The 13,504-nt window shown below is 38.7% G+C and overlaps 1 protein-coding gene and 1 long non-coding RNA gene across 2 annotated transcripts in view; both read right to left on the reverse strand.

Annotated features, from left to right (window-relative positions):
• Positions 1–5: 5 nt before the first annotated feature.
• LOC136447538 (uncharacterized) lies at positions 6–1,578 on the reverse strand. The gene is made up of 3 exons (XR_010757740.1): positions 1,468–1,578; positions 500–1,111; positions 6–119 (listed from the first exon to the last, which is right to left on the reverse strand). It is a non-coding gene; the product is annotated as an uncharacterized lncRNA (long non-coding RNA).
• A 180-nt stretch (positions 1,579–1,758) lies between these two features.
• LOC136447743 (von Willebrand factor D and EGF domain-containing protein-like) overlaps positions 1,759–13,504 on the reverse strand; it is a 49,246-nt gene continuing 37,500 nt past the window's right edge. The window contains exons 4-13 of the mRNA XM_066446784.1: positions 12,364–12,668; positions 11,854–11,943; positions 7,901–8,311; positions 7,376–7,452; positions 5,682–5,745; positions 5,113–5,364; positions 3,957–4,129; positions 3,097–3,580; positions 2,495–2,869; positions 1,759–2,043 (exon numbers count right to left, since the gene is read on the reverse strand). Coding sequence (XP_066302881.1) covers positions 1,759–2,043; positions 2,495–2,869; positions 3,097–3,580; positions 3,957–4,129; positions 5,113–5,364; positions 5,682–5,745; positions 7,376–7,452; positions 7,901–8,311; positions 11,854–11,943; positions 12,364–12,668 — 2,516 coding nt within the window. The remainder of the gene's footprint in view (positions 2,044–2,494; positions 2,870–3,096; positions 3,581–3,956; positions 4,130–5,112; positions 5,365–5,681; positions 5,746–7,375; positions 7,453–7,900; positions 8,312–11,853; positions 11,944–12,363; positions 12,669–13,504) is intronic.

Raw genomic sequence — 13,504 nt, forward strand, 5'->3', positions numbered from 1 at the left:
GTAGCATTGGTCACTAAATAGAATGAAACCAGCCTGACATCTACATCGGTAAGAGCCTGGGGTGTTCTCACAAAGGTGGGTACAGTCGTTAGTGGCATGTGACGTGCACTCGTCGACATCTGCAATAAAGAAAATTATTCACCTTTTTATGGAACATGATTGTAATGTCTACAAAATCTATTGATTCTCACTATCACGAATATATTGTGTGACAAACAATTTTACCAAAGAAATAAACTTAATCTTAATCTGTGGAAGATTACAATCTTTAGAATGTTTAACCTATATTTCCTATGCTACTGTACTGTAGAAAGGTGTTGGTCTTAGGCAGGTAAACGACTAAAAAGATAATTGAATGAAAAGTGACGCAATTTTTCATGATATGTTTATCATGGAAAGACGAAAAAGAAGTCATATGTGTATAACATGATAATGTTGATCATGATAAAGAAGGTTATATCCTTGTCAAGATAAAGAAAATGACACAATGCAAGCATACCGTTACACATGGTGCCGTTCCCAGTAAATCCCTCTGGACAGTCGCCACATTCGAAGCCATCAGCGATGTTGGTACAGTCAACCCCGGGGAAACATGGCTGCAGGCCGCACTTGTCATCAACATCGACATCACAGAATGTGCCAACATGCAAATGATCACATTCACACCTAAACCCATTCACTAAGTCAGAACACGTGCCGTTATGACAGGGGTTTGACTGACACTCGTCAATCTCATGCTCACAGAGCTGCCCTGTATATCCGGGACATTCACAAATGTAATGTCCCTGACCTCGAGGCATGTTGGGATCCGGCACGCATACCCCGTTGTTCTGACAGGGACACCTCATCGTTGTAAATGTGAAGTTTGCTGTGGTGGAGGCGCCACACTCATCACTAGCCATCATGGTCACAACGAAGCTGCCGGGTTGTTGTTCACCGTCCCAGCGGAGATCACCATCTTCGTTTACGGTTACGTCATGCGGGGTTTCAGATGTTATGGACACCGTGACTGGCCTTCCTTCAGGGTCAGTGGCATCTATGGTAAGTGTCAGGTTCTCACCTCCAACTTTTGTGATTGTCGTTCCAGACGTAAATGAAGGGGGACTGTTTACTAAATAAAAGATAAAAAATAAACATTTGCATAGATGTGAAAACGGAACCCAAATTAAAATGGCATAAAATGACTTGAAGATAAATGAGAAACGTAATCAATCAATTTACAAAATTAACAATCTGATTGATAAACTGCAATCAAATGAACTACAACCTTTGCAACCTTTCAGTAAACCCAGAAAAGGGAAAGAAACATATATTTATAATATATACATTGCATACTACCAATTTTAACTCTCATTAAAACAAGCAATCATTATTGATTTATATAGAGGTTTCGAACAAAACCTATTGTCTCAGGTAGGCCAATCAAAACATTGTGAGTAGTAAAAAAAAACATTGGCACGTACTTACCAAGTCTTTCAGTGAATGTGTCGTTAGAAAGATGTGGGACACAGTGCTGACACCAGTTGTTTGGGTTCGGATCGCCGTCACCGAAACAGAACCCTCTTACCTTGCATGTATTTGGCTACAGAGAAACATGTACAGGAAAAAAAGCCGATAAATGTTAAGGAGATAATTGGTCGTTATCTAGTATCGTGTGAGCTAAAGTGATAGTAACTAACCACTTATTTAAGTACAAAGAATATTCCCACTAATACACTATATGCACACTAACTTTCCACAAACTAACACCAAACACTATTATATAATGAAAAGAATGGCTACCTTCCAAACACAAGGTGGTCCGCCGGTGCAATCCTGGCACAGAGAGTCATAGACAGTAAGTACGCGTTCATCGCCAAAGTTCTCGCCATCATTGCTGACTGAAATGGCAAGCCCGTGAACAACCTCGCCTTCTGTTTCGTCTGGAGTGCCAACAAGGACAGGAGATTCTGGGAGCAGACACGTGACCTCTCGAAAGCTTCTCAATGCGGCGTTAGTCATCTCTTCGCTGCCCTGAATGTACTGTCGACTAACGTGTTCTATCTACAATATAAAAATAAACGAAAACCTTGCTGTAAGTTGATAAAATGTCTGAAAATAGTCCCAAAATATCGGTATGACGTATTTGTGGTCTAATTGTGTACATTGTGTAAGGAATAATCAATGCTTTTTCAATACATGTTCTGTTTTGGAATATGTATGTACGTAAACCGGGCCACACGAATTGGCCCGGATGTTAAAATACCCGCCATCTGTCCACATTAAATCTCTTGGCGCTGTAAACACTGGTTTCTACAGTAGTCTAAAAATATTAGGTAAAGCCGTAAAGTGTGACCAAAAAAACACCTCGTACTTCAGACGCCTTTTTTTCCGGAAAACTGCAAGTTGCGTGTGAGTCGACAACTATACTTGAGAATGATCAGATTTTCAGAATATTCATCAGATAATTTAATTTTCCTCTGAAAACTTTTCAATGTTGAAAGGACTTGAATACCTTTATATGTCCAACTTTACACGTGAGGTTTTCCGACTCAACAAGTCCATCAGCAATGATCGAGGTCTTTCTGCAGGGCCGTCGACGGATGTCACATAGGCCGTTGTTTGGAATGAGTAGGAGTTGAGGTGGGCTTCCTTCTTCCAGGGAACAGTCCACTGACGTGTAGCCCTCATCACAGACGCACGTCCCATTTATACACTGTCCTTTCTGACTGCAGTCACCGGGACAAAGATTCTGCTGAACTGCGAGTGGAGGAACTGCGACTCCATCATCATCTATCTCGTAAAGACTAATATTCTGATAAGCAACATCAGTGCAGGATGCTTTCATTATCTCCACATGTGCAATGGCTATCGCCATGTCCTCTGTAATCTGAAACAAAAAATCAATAAAGATCTTTAGATAATGGGTTATCTTAACTAGCACTCATATTTTAAAGACTACACATTATGCTAGATCCATATAGCTAGAACAATAAATGTTGAAATTGCAAAAGAACAGCAATAGATCTAAAAAGGTGGGACATTCGGGAAATTAATAAAGTGAATAATGCAGGAGGGATTCTGTAAGAGACAGAATCGAGAGTGGTAAAATCATACCTGTATATCTTCGACGCAGGCCGGTACTGGGGAAAAGATGTCAACACCCATGCTTGCACACACGGAAGATAAAGATGAATTGGTTATCGCTTGTTTACAGTGAAGTGTAGCTTGTTGTTCCGTGATATGAAGTGTAGGGGTTGGCCACTGTAGTGGAGGTGCAGGCGTTTGGTTACCCCCGAAGTCGAATGCGTAGTTCTCACTTTCCTCAATATCATCCGTGTAGACGTAATGTTCATCGTCTGACGTTCCCGTCGGTATTGATCTTTTCCTCCTGTTACCACACGGAACGTTGTTCGCCCATTGATTGGCTGTTATAGGTATGTTGATTCCGGCCACAGGGTTATTAACGGTATTTTGCTTTGCACTGCATTGAATTTGGTTCAATGCATCGCCACATTCACAAAAAATCGCATCATTGTATGTAGCGGTGGGATCGTCATCTGGACAGTCAACCTCAAACAAGCTGGTTCCTGCCGGGACACTGTGGAGAAAATTGCTGATTTAAATCTTTACACTTAAAAGTGTCTACATACTTGCGCGCAAACATAAAAAAACACACACGTATATATGTTGTCACACAAACACACACACATACACACACACAAACACACATACACACAAACAAAAACAAAAACACACACACATGCACATGCACACACACAAACACATACACACACACGGTCGCGCGCACACAACTGAACACACATTAACAATATTGTATCGGGACATACAGACATGCATACTTATTTTACATATGGTTAGCAATATAAAAAAAAGATTTCCATATAAATGTATTGATTAAGTGCACATAACAATATTAGCCTCTCTGCTAATGTATCACAAATAACATAACGTACCTCCAAGTACTTGCCATGAGAGGTCGTGACGTAAAATCATTGTTAGGTTTTCCGTCCCAGGATCCGCAAAGGCCTTCAGTTTCGCCTTGGTACGATTTCGGAATTCGTACATGCACATCTAGCCCCCAATAGTTGATGTCTGTTCTTAACTGAGTCCCAGATGGCATGGTGACCTGCGTTCGAGAAAAAAAAGAACGTCACCATTTTACTAGATGGCAGGCAAGGCTGGGACCGAAGTGCCAGACAGTTCTACCCATAGCACATCTTTCCTGGTGAGGGTGGGATTGTACATCTTCTCATATATTGCTACTGATCGGCAAAGCTTGCACTGTGTCAATAACGACAAATAGTGGATGCTACCTGAAACGTCTGACCGTTTCCAAAATCGTATCTAGTTGCTTGAGTAACTGCTATTTGACGTATCCAATTACCCGAACATTTTACCTTTATGGACTTATCATAGATAAACTATTTTAACATCATCCAACCCAAATGAAATTCTATGTAGTTGACATTAATTGCATGCAGTATACATAAATTCATGTTACCCATCCCCATGTTTGATGTAAGGGCTACCTCAATGCCGAAATCCAGGTCACTTGACATTTTTATGTAATGATGCAGGACCCTAAAATTTAATTTTTCTCAGAAAAAAGCATCCAAAAATTAATTTATATAGAGTGGTATAATGAAAAGACACGAACATGTATTTCATAGTCATGTTCAGTAACAGGTATTCTTATAACTCGTGTATGGCACTTTTTATCGAAAAGTTTCCTGGTAACTCCCATGAAGAACTTTGCACTAAAATGCTCTTCCCATAACCATCATGACTTGTCACTGACAGAATCGGTATTCTAATAATACCCATTAAACATATGTCACGTACAGGTATTTCTATAACTCTTATATAGTACTTCTCTGTGAAAGCTACACATGCCCTGCAAACTATACACTTTGGTCTGCAAAAATGTCAAAAATTATCATGAGGATGTGAATGAAGTCCTGTAGCAGTTTTTCCTCGGGACCTTCATACCGAGTTTGAATCATCCAGCATGAATACCATAAAGTGCATTACAGGAAACTGTTTGCTTGTATAGTTTAATGTGTTAACATGTCTCTCATCGTATTTACAGGTCGTTCATAGTACACATACCGTAAACTTTCTTCCAGCCGTATCCTTCTTTAATACCACAGCAGCTGAAAGAGGACGTCCTGTCGTCGTCTTTTCTATGATCCTTGGATATGCAGACAGGTGGTTACCCCATCCCACGTGGCAAAGATCAACAATGACGATGTCGTTGCCTTCCCGTAGTGCTGCAGCGCAGTGGCAGGTGGGGGTGCCGGGAGGCGGTGTAGTCTGACCAGGTGTCACATGTCTGCCACACCACCATGTTCGGACTTGAACCTATTCAGTAATAGATGGATGATAATAGATTATAACCAAAATGTATTATTCAAGCATGACAAGCAAGTCTTAGATTACTTTCAAGGATAGCTATCTTTGCTTTTGTGTATGTAAACATTGCAAAGTGTTAGCTTTGGCTCCTATTAGACTACATGAGTATAATTAATTGCAAGTATCAGCACTTTTTTAACAGACTTATGAATGCAATTAGAGTAAATTCAACACAAAAACATCTGAATTTGATTTATTGCATTGACTTTCAGTCTTCTAGAATTTCGGTCCCTGAACTATTCACCGCTTGTTAAATGAGAGGTTACCTCAGACGTGATGTCCTTGTGTCGGTAGAAGTAGTACTGTCCAAGTTCTAATATAGTGTAGTACCTGCAGAAAAGTGTCATTCAAGTGATTAATTTAAATGAATGGTTCTTAGGGCTTTTGTCTAATGTACTTAATTGAAACTTAAATTAAGTTCTATAATCCAAAAGAAGGATGGCAGTCATTTCTAAATAGAACAAAAGATGGAAACTTAAAGTCAAACTAATTCGGCAACAATATGACCTATACGTATATTGAATACACACATATTGGCATTGACATTGCATTGCCAAATCAATCACCATTGTAAACGACCTCTGAATTAGAGTCGGGCAGAGTAGAATACAAAATCTGTTGACTAACCAAAATATGATTTTCGTGCATTGTCTTGAAACTCCCCAGAGCATAAATCTTTTCAATGGAATTTGTTTCAAAATTGTATCCCAGGAAGGCAATGGTTGATGATTATAAATACGTATGTAGAAATAAGTTGAACATGCCATGACGATTAACATTTTGCCCCATTTTAGTTTTGAAATGTTTGGTGCAGTTACGAAATACGTTTAGCGCCGTTGCTCCGTTAGGCCTTAATACCACCTCCCATAAGCGTAACTAACATACCAGCCAGCCAGCCATCAGTTAATTAGTCAGGCGACCAACCGTCAATCTAACCAAGAAAAGAGCCAAACAGACACACAAAATAGACAACTAAACAAGAACAGCAAAAGCAACAGTTAGGAAACCTCGCGCCTCCATGACATATTTAAAACTTTTCTTAATTTCATATTTCAACCTGCCTCATTGATTATGGAAACAAGGTGGTAAATAGCATAATGTTTTTAAAATATCATTCTTTATCAGAATTATACATTATTGCATGTGTGAAAGTCCTTCCTTTGGCACAGTTATATTTTACATAGATCCTTAATTATACATAATACCTTCTGCATTTGCATGCTGTGTGCACGGCCATGTGCAATTGGATTTTTCTCAATGTATGAAATTTCCATTATCGTATTTTCGCATTGATTATGTCATTTAAATCCGCATTTGCTTAGTTGGTATCTACTTGTATAAGTTCACCTGCCATAGATTTCATTATACATTAAGCAGGATGTTTCGGGCGTCTTAAAATTGATAGTTGAAAATTCAATGAATTACAAGAAAGAAAACATTTCGAGAGTAAATACAGCATCTTCCTCCCAATGCAAAATGGACTGTTCCCAAATCACAACAATTAAAAAAAAAAACTTCTGCCAAAAAGTAAACTATTGCTAAGTCATTCCACTCCGAAATGGAGCTTGTACCCCCTATGCAAGAATGGACTGTTGCACAGGACCTGCCATACATAATGGACCATTTAGGAAACATCTCTATTCAAAAGTGAACGTTTGTGTAATCCCACCAGTCCAAAAGTGTTTTTTTTTTCTTTTCAAGAACGTCGTATTCAAGAACGGACCATTCCAACATATCGTGTAAAATGGACTAGTCTAAATTACTATTATCTTAGTTGTCTTTAAGTATGTACTCACTCTTCTTGCATACCAAATTGCATCTCATTCTACTCATGAACGACCAAGATGAATCCCTTTGAAGATTTGACAGGAGGAGGAGAAAGAAATATGACAAAAATATATATATTTCGCCCACACTGGACTACAGTATGGGCGAAACATAACAATATGAATCTACATACTTCCCGTCAAATGTAGTATAGTGGGGATCTGTGACACCTTGACAATGGCCAGGTTCTCCAGAGTCTACTGTTTCCACCTGTATTCAAATATAGTGGGAGTACTGTCATACGCTTGCCAAGTAAACATTGTTAATATTTCGTTAGTAAAAGGAATTTTAAAAAAAATGAAAGTTGTAAAACACAGACACAAACGTTAACCAAAGCATCATGTCAAGGGATGCGGCGTTATTACTTTGAAACCTAACCATACAGATAAAATGGAAAATTTATTACAATAAAAACAATGTTGCAGGGATTTAGCCCATTAATGAATCCCCCCTTGTGATTTACATCTTAACTCTAGATTTCCGAGATCGAATGAATAGTGATAAACCAATCGGCCGTATAACTAGCAATCAATTGGTTGCGTTTATTCAAACCCTTATGAGTTGCGGATTAATTTTTGGTTTAGCTTTTCTACTTTGACCCTTCGCTGTGCAGCCTTTCTGCCCAGAAAAAAAAATTACATCTTAGAAACTTGCTTACCCTGACATTTTCGGGAGCGTATCGGTCGTACACATGGGCGACAAAGAAAAAATGTTCAGGATTGCTGTTAGCAGGATGGGAATATGGAGACGTCACTATATGCTCAAAGACGATAGTTTGTATCTTGTTTCCATCCTGCTGGTTGTCTTGCACAGCTTTGACAGTGAAGGGTGACGAATAAACCCGGTGAGTATTGCTGTCCCAGTCTGTAGCAGTCATAGTGACGTGGCAATTAGTGTCTGTGGTTAAGGTTTGATCGTAGATGTCTCCAGAAACTGCAACGCTGATTAGAAAATGACAGGTGTCATGTTTAGCTGCATCACTGCCACAAACAAAAGGAACTGTCCCGTAGATTTTCAGCTCCACACCTTGAGTGTTATCTTCTGGGATGGACAGGTATGATGTTTCAGCCTAGAAATAAAGGAATAATGCAATCTAACATATCCTGATATACTCTTCAAGCTCAGGAGCGTAAGATGGTAAAAAGTCTCTTAGTGCCGACAGTCAAGGGACTGATGACACCTTAACAGATTCCAGGTAGATAACATTTCAACAAGTTAAAGATTAGATGGATGTGATCATCCTTTTAATCAAGAATGAGCAATTCTGAAAAAACAACGTTAAACGTAGAGTGTGGATTTAGTCTAACATATTCCCTAAAAGATATAAGAGGGTGCAAGGGTATTAGCTGTAGCAATAGTTTTAGTTGAATAAATTGGTAGTTTTACTTAACATTGATATCTTTTCCTAGTGAATGTGTAATCCCAAAAGAACGTAGGTAAACTATCTAGCTGACCTTAAACAAATATCTTTTTTTTGATTACCAGGCTACTCAATTTCGCAGGTTAAAACTATCCTTCATGCACTTCTTACCTCGATAACGGCCTTAGGCTTTTTTTATATCTATCAACCCTCAAACCACCGTAGCTTTTTTACGACTAATCTTACCGTATGGGGTCAAAACTGACCCCACAATGTTTTCTACAAATATAGCTTTATTGGTGACTATTTTTGTGGTTTGTATATATGTATAGTTTAAGTAATCTATAAGGGACAGATAGCAGTATTCAATTACAAATTACTTCATCAAATTCTACCATGTGGCGAGAAGCTAAACAACTGGAAAATACAAGATGAAGATGGGCAAGTAGTTAGTCCTATATGTAAATTATGTGACAGTGGAGATATTGAAAATTATAAGCATATGTTTCTGGATTGCAAAAAGCTAAAAGACTTCTGGAACTCAGTTCACACTTATGTACCCTTCTTTCCCAGTAACCCTAACATTGATTTTCAAGAAGTGATCCTTGGAAAAGTAACTCAGCCACTAAAAATACATGATCTGAAAAGAAGACTTCAAACAATAACTATAGCTAAGTGGGTGATTTTTAAAACATGGTTTTTTCTGAGGAAGAACCCACAGGCCACTTCAAGGCAAAAGGATCTGGTCAGTATTTTCAACTGGGAAATAAAAAACAGATTTACCAGTATAAATGCACTTTAGCACCTCTTGAAAACCAACCTGCTGTATGATATTATCTTTTACTTACTATTTTAAGTTTTGTCTTGTAGGTAATGATGTAACAATGTTTTTATCTGACTCACATATTTGTCACAGGTAGTCAATCGTGTAATATTATCTTTGATTACTGTTTTAAGCTTCTCTTTTGCATGTAATGATGTTAGGAATTATGTTATGTGCTATTTATCACAGGTAGTTTGTTTCTGTTAAAAAAGGTTGTGTCGATTCTGTTAAGTTACTTTCAAGTGATGTTCCAACTTTATAATGATGTGGTGATTTTAACTTTAAAAAATCTATAAGGGACAGTTTGACATGATTAGGTGTGAATAATTTCTGCTCATTATCATAATTTATGCAAAAATAGGGAACATCGTTTTTTTGCAACTAACGCTATTCAGACAAGCGGACTCTTTTAAAGCCTGCGGAAACACTTGATATCATATAGCATCTGAACGTCTTACGCTAAAACAACCAAACTTGGTCACCGAAATTTTAGCAACAATTTTGGTTTAATGAAATATCTAATTAATGTTTTCATGTTGCTATGGCAACCGGTTTCTTAGAGCCATATTTGGAAAAAGTCGCTAATTTTGGATTTTACAATGTAATTCTAGGGCTGTCTTTTTAAACTGCACTTATTTTCTTATATCAATACCAACCAATTCAATTCACTATCCCTTTTATGATTTAATATTAACAATTTATTCATTTTTGATTACGTCACCGGTCAAAATGTAAGATGGCAGGCGATATAATTAGAGTAGCTATAACCGGCTATTTCGACCTCAAATTTCATCATTACTATGTTTATTCAAAAACAGAAACAATCTTAATATAAACGTCTTGGTCCATTTTTAATGTGTTATTAGGTTATATTGTGGCGTCACGTGGCGCAAGTGTAGAGCACGCGGCTGTCAAACAATAGGGCCCCGGGGATCTAATCCCAGTGTGCCCAGAGACATGTCCGAACTTGCGCCCGACGTTGTGCCCTTGGGAAAGGCACTTAACACAGCTTTCCTCACTTCACTCAGGTGTAAATGAGTACCTAGCTCTTCTAGAGTTGGGAACGTCCCTCGGATAGGACGTTAAATGGAGGTCCCGTGTTTGAGGAGAGTCACACCTTGAGCACGTAAAAGAACCCACCACATCTTTCGAAAAAGAGCAGGGGCATGCCCCGGTGTGAGTGGACCAAAAACATTCCGGCCTAAATGGGGTAGGGAATTTCCCGAGCAGCCTTCGTAACCCCTGCTTCTCCTAATGGGTCAGTGAAGTCAATACTTGTCTCGAGCATTGATATTTCTGACCTAGGGTGAAGAGATGCTGCTACAGTTACAATTGAGCCGACTTTCTTCGTAAATCGATGGCAACATCAGGCTCTTACGAATTGATTAAAAAAAAAAAATATGATGAAAAAATGCATTTAGAATCATTCAAGATGGCGGAACCAAGATGGCGGACTTCGCTAGTGTAACTTGATATGAATATGATTTTTATGACATCATTTTGACGTCGTTCCTGTTGCCATCTCCAAATAACGTCTTTGGATATATTATGATTAACATACATAAGTTCTATTTAAGTTTTATCTTGTACCTTTGAATTATATGGAAATACCTAATTTGTTGGTTTTCGTCAAGAAAATCACATAAATGACGTCATAATACGTCGCAACGTCATTAATCTTTACGTTCATTTAAAAAGATTGTTTTTCCACGTTTCTACAAAATTATATTTTGTAACTATGATCATAATACCCCTTATCATACATGTTACTTGATGACAAGTATCAAACAATAGGGAATATGAGTGCAGATCTTGCTGGGGTCAGTTTTGACCCCACTGGACCATGCGTAAACTTTCTAGGATCATAGAAGGAATTTTGTTTTCGACTCGAAATGTAAAAATGGCACATGTTGATATACGTCTGGGGTCAGTTTTGACCCCATGCGGTGGTTTGAGGGTTAAACAACTAGTCTAAGAGAATAAACAGAACACAGAGGTGATTCACTCCAGCAGTAGCTAATATCAAACATCGCCTCTGAAAATGAAAATTACAACTTACATAGACAAGTGAAATAACAATAAGTAACAGCATTTGGGCAGACCAATACAAACAAGCAATATACGCAACAAACAAACAAACAAACAATCAATATATAAACACAGTCGCACTAAGTTATAAAGCATTTGCTCGCCACAATATAAATCTGGGTCAAGCCCAAAATGTCATTAATATTGTAATCAGAAGAAACAAAGGATGAGCCCCTTAATAGCAAATGAATGAGGGCTTGATCAGACAGACCGTCAGGCTTGCAAGATCAAGGATAGGGGCTAATAGGTTTCGTAGGTTGCGGAGAAGGTTTAGTGTTTGCTGATTGTATATAAAGCAGTGCAAAAAGGTAATGAACAACGCTTTCGCAATTTAACTTACCTGTATGCCAGCAAAGTATCCATTGCTGTGGTATTGCCTACTTCGTATGTGTGGATAATCTTCCCAGTATGACCGCACAACACAGGACACCTGCAAAGAAAATTTGTAAAGGCCAGATGTAAATAGAAATCTTACCTGTATGACATTGTCGCGTGGAAGAAAGAAATCTACCCTTTATGCACCTGCTCAGAGGAAACTACTTAGTCAAACATAATCCAAAGAATCAACACATCAGCACTTTTTAACCAGTTCATATCTATGTGTACGGACAGAAAGGAAATGGACAATAAATCTTACACGGCATACGTAAATTGATAGACTATTATGGACCTCAATTGATGGCGACTACGAATTTGCCCAGGAATTAGTGTTTTGTACATCCCAGCTTTAAAGGGTTACTTTTTCATATGACACTGGATTCATATGTTTTTAGCAATAGTCATCGTATTAATTTCCAATAAAATTGACGGGGTTTATCTTTTATATATTGATGTTGTGTGCGAAACTCACCGATTTCCCTAGCTTTGAACGCCACTGTGTTCCTAACGGCGAAGGCAGAACAAACTCACCAAGGTACTTCGCATCAAGTTTCATTGTATTACTTTGTGGTGTCAATGGTGGGTGCGCTTCTGTGTAGTCGTTAACCTCGGTGTATTCAGCATGGTCAAACAAAAACTTCACGTAAAACCGCGCCCCGTCGTCACCATTTGTGATGCTGTCGTACTTTACTTCACACGTAAACGTTACTTTCATCTCATCTAAGGAGATTTCTGGGGGATGAAGGACTGGGTTTTCTGTAATCACTGGAAGCTCACCTGAAATCAACATGGAACAGATAATAGTCCAAGAAGACAGCGAAAGACAATTGAAATAGCGAAATACACAGATATACAATGGAAAGACACCCGGCAGCACCGCACGGAACCTCCAGGAGACCATATTTATCTTCGCCGAGTACTTGTACTCGGGGAAGATTATGTTTTCGGTTGAAAAATCTGTTGGGTGGGTCTGAATGTATGTGAGGAGCATAACTCAAGAAAGCTTCAATGAATCTTTATGATTTTTGGTAGGTGTATAGTGGTTGTGCAAAGGAAGGTCAAGTTTGAAAATGGTTTACCTTGCGTAATTTAACGGTACTGCAGATGACTTTAAACTTTAATGTGTTTGTATGTAGGCAAAAAAAGTGACGGAAACGTTGATGGATCTTCTTGATTTTTTGTAGGTGTGTAGATGTTGTGGAAACAGAGGTCAAGTTCAAAAATAGGTCCCCTGGCATTTTCCGTCGGTACTGCAGCAGGCTTTGTGTGGATGTGTATTTGTATGTCGCCAGCATAACTCGAGAAGCTGTTGATGGATCTATATGATAGTTAGTGGATAGGTAGGGTTCACAGAAAGGAAGGTCAAGTTCGATAATGGGCCTTCTAGCGGGTACCTAAGGTACTGCAGCGGAGCTTCAAAATTTAGGGGCATATTTTCTGAAAGTGCTATGGACATGATTTTTGTTTGATAGATACTTCATGCCACAGGAAGTAAGTTCTGTAAATTTAGACCCCCTAGCGGCTTGTTTAGAGCTACAGTGGATGTTTTTGTTTTGACATTCGGACATGAATAACTTGAGAAGGGGTCGACAGATCGTCGTGATGTTTGGTAT

This window comes from Branchiostoma lanceolatum, chromosome 13, assembly GCF_035083965.1.
Source record: "Branchiostoma lanceolatum isolate klBraLanc5 chromosome 13, klBraLanc5.hap2, whole genome shotgun sequence".
In the NCBI taxonomy this organism is placed as follows: Eukaryota; Metazoa; Chordata; class Leptocardii; order Amphioxiformes; family Branchiostomatidae; genus Branchiostoma; species Branchiostoma lanceolatum.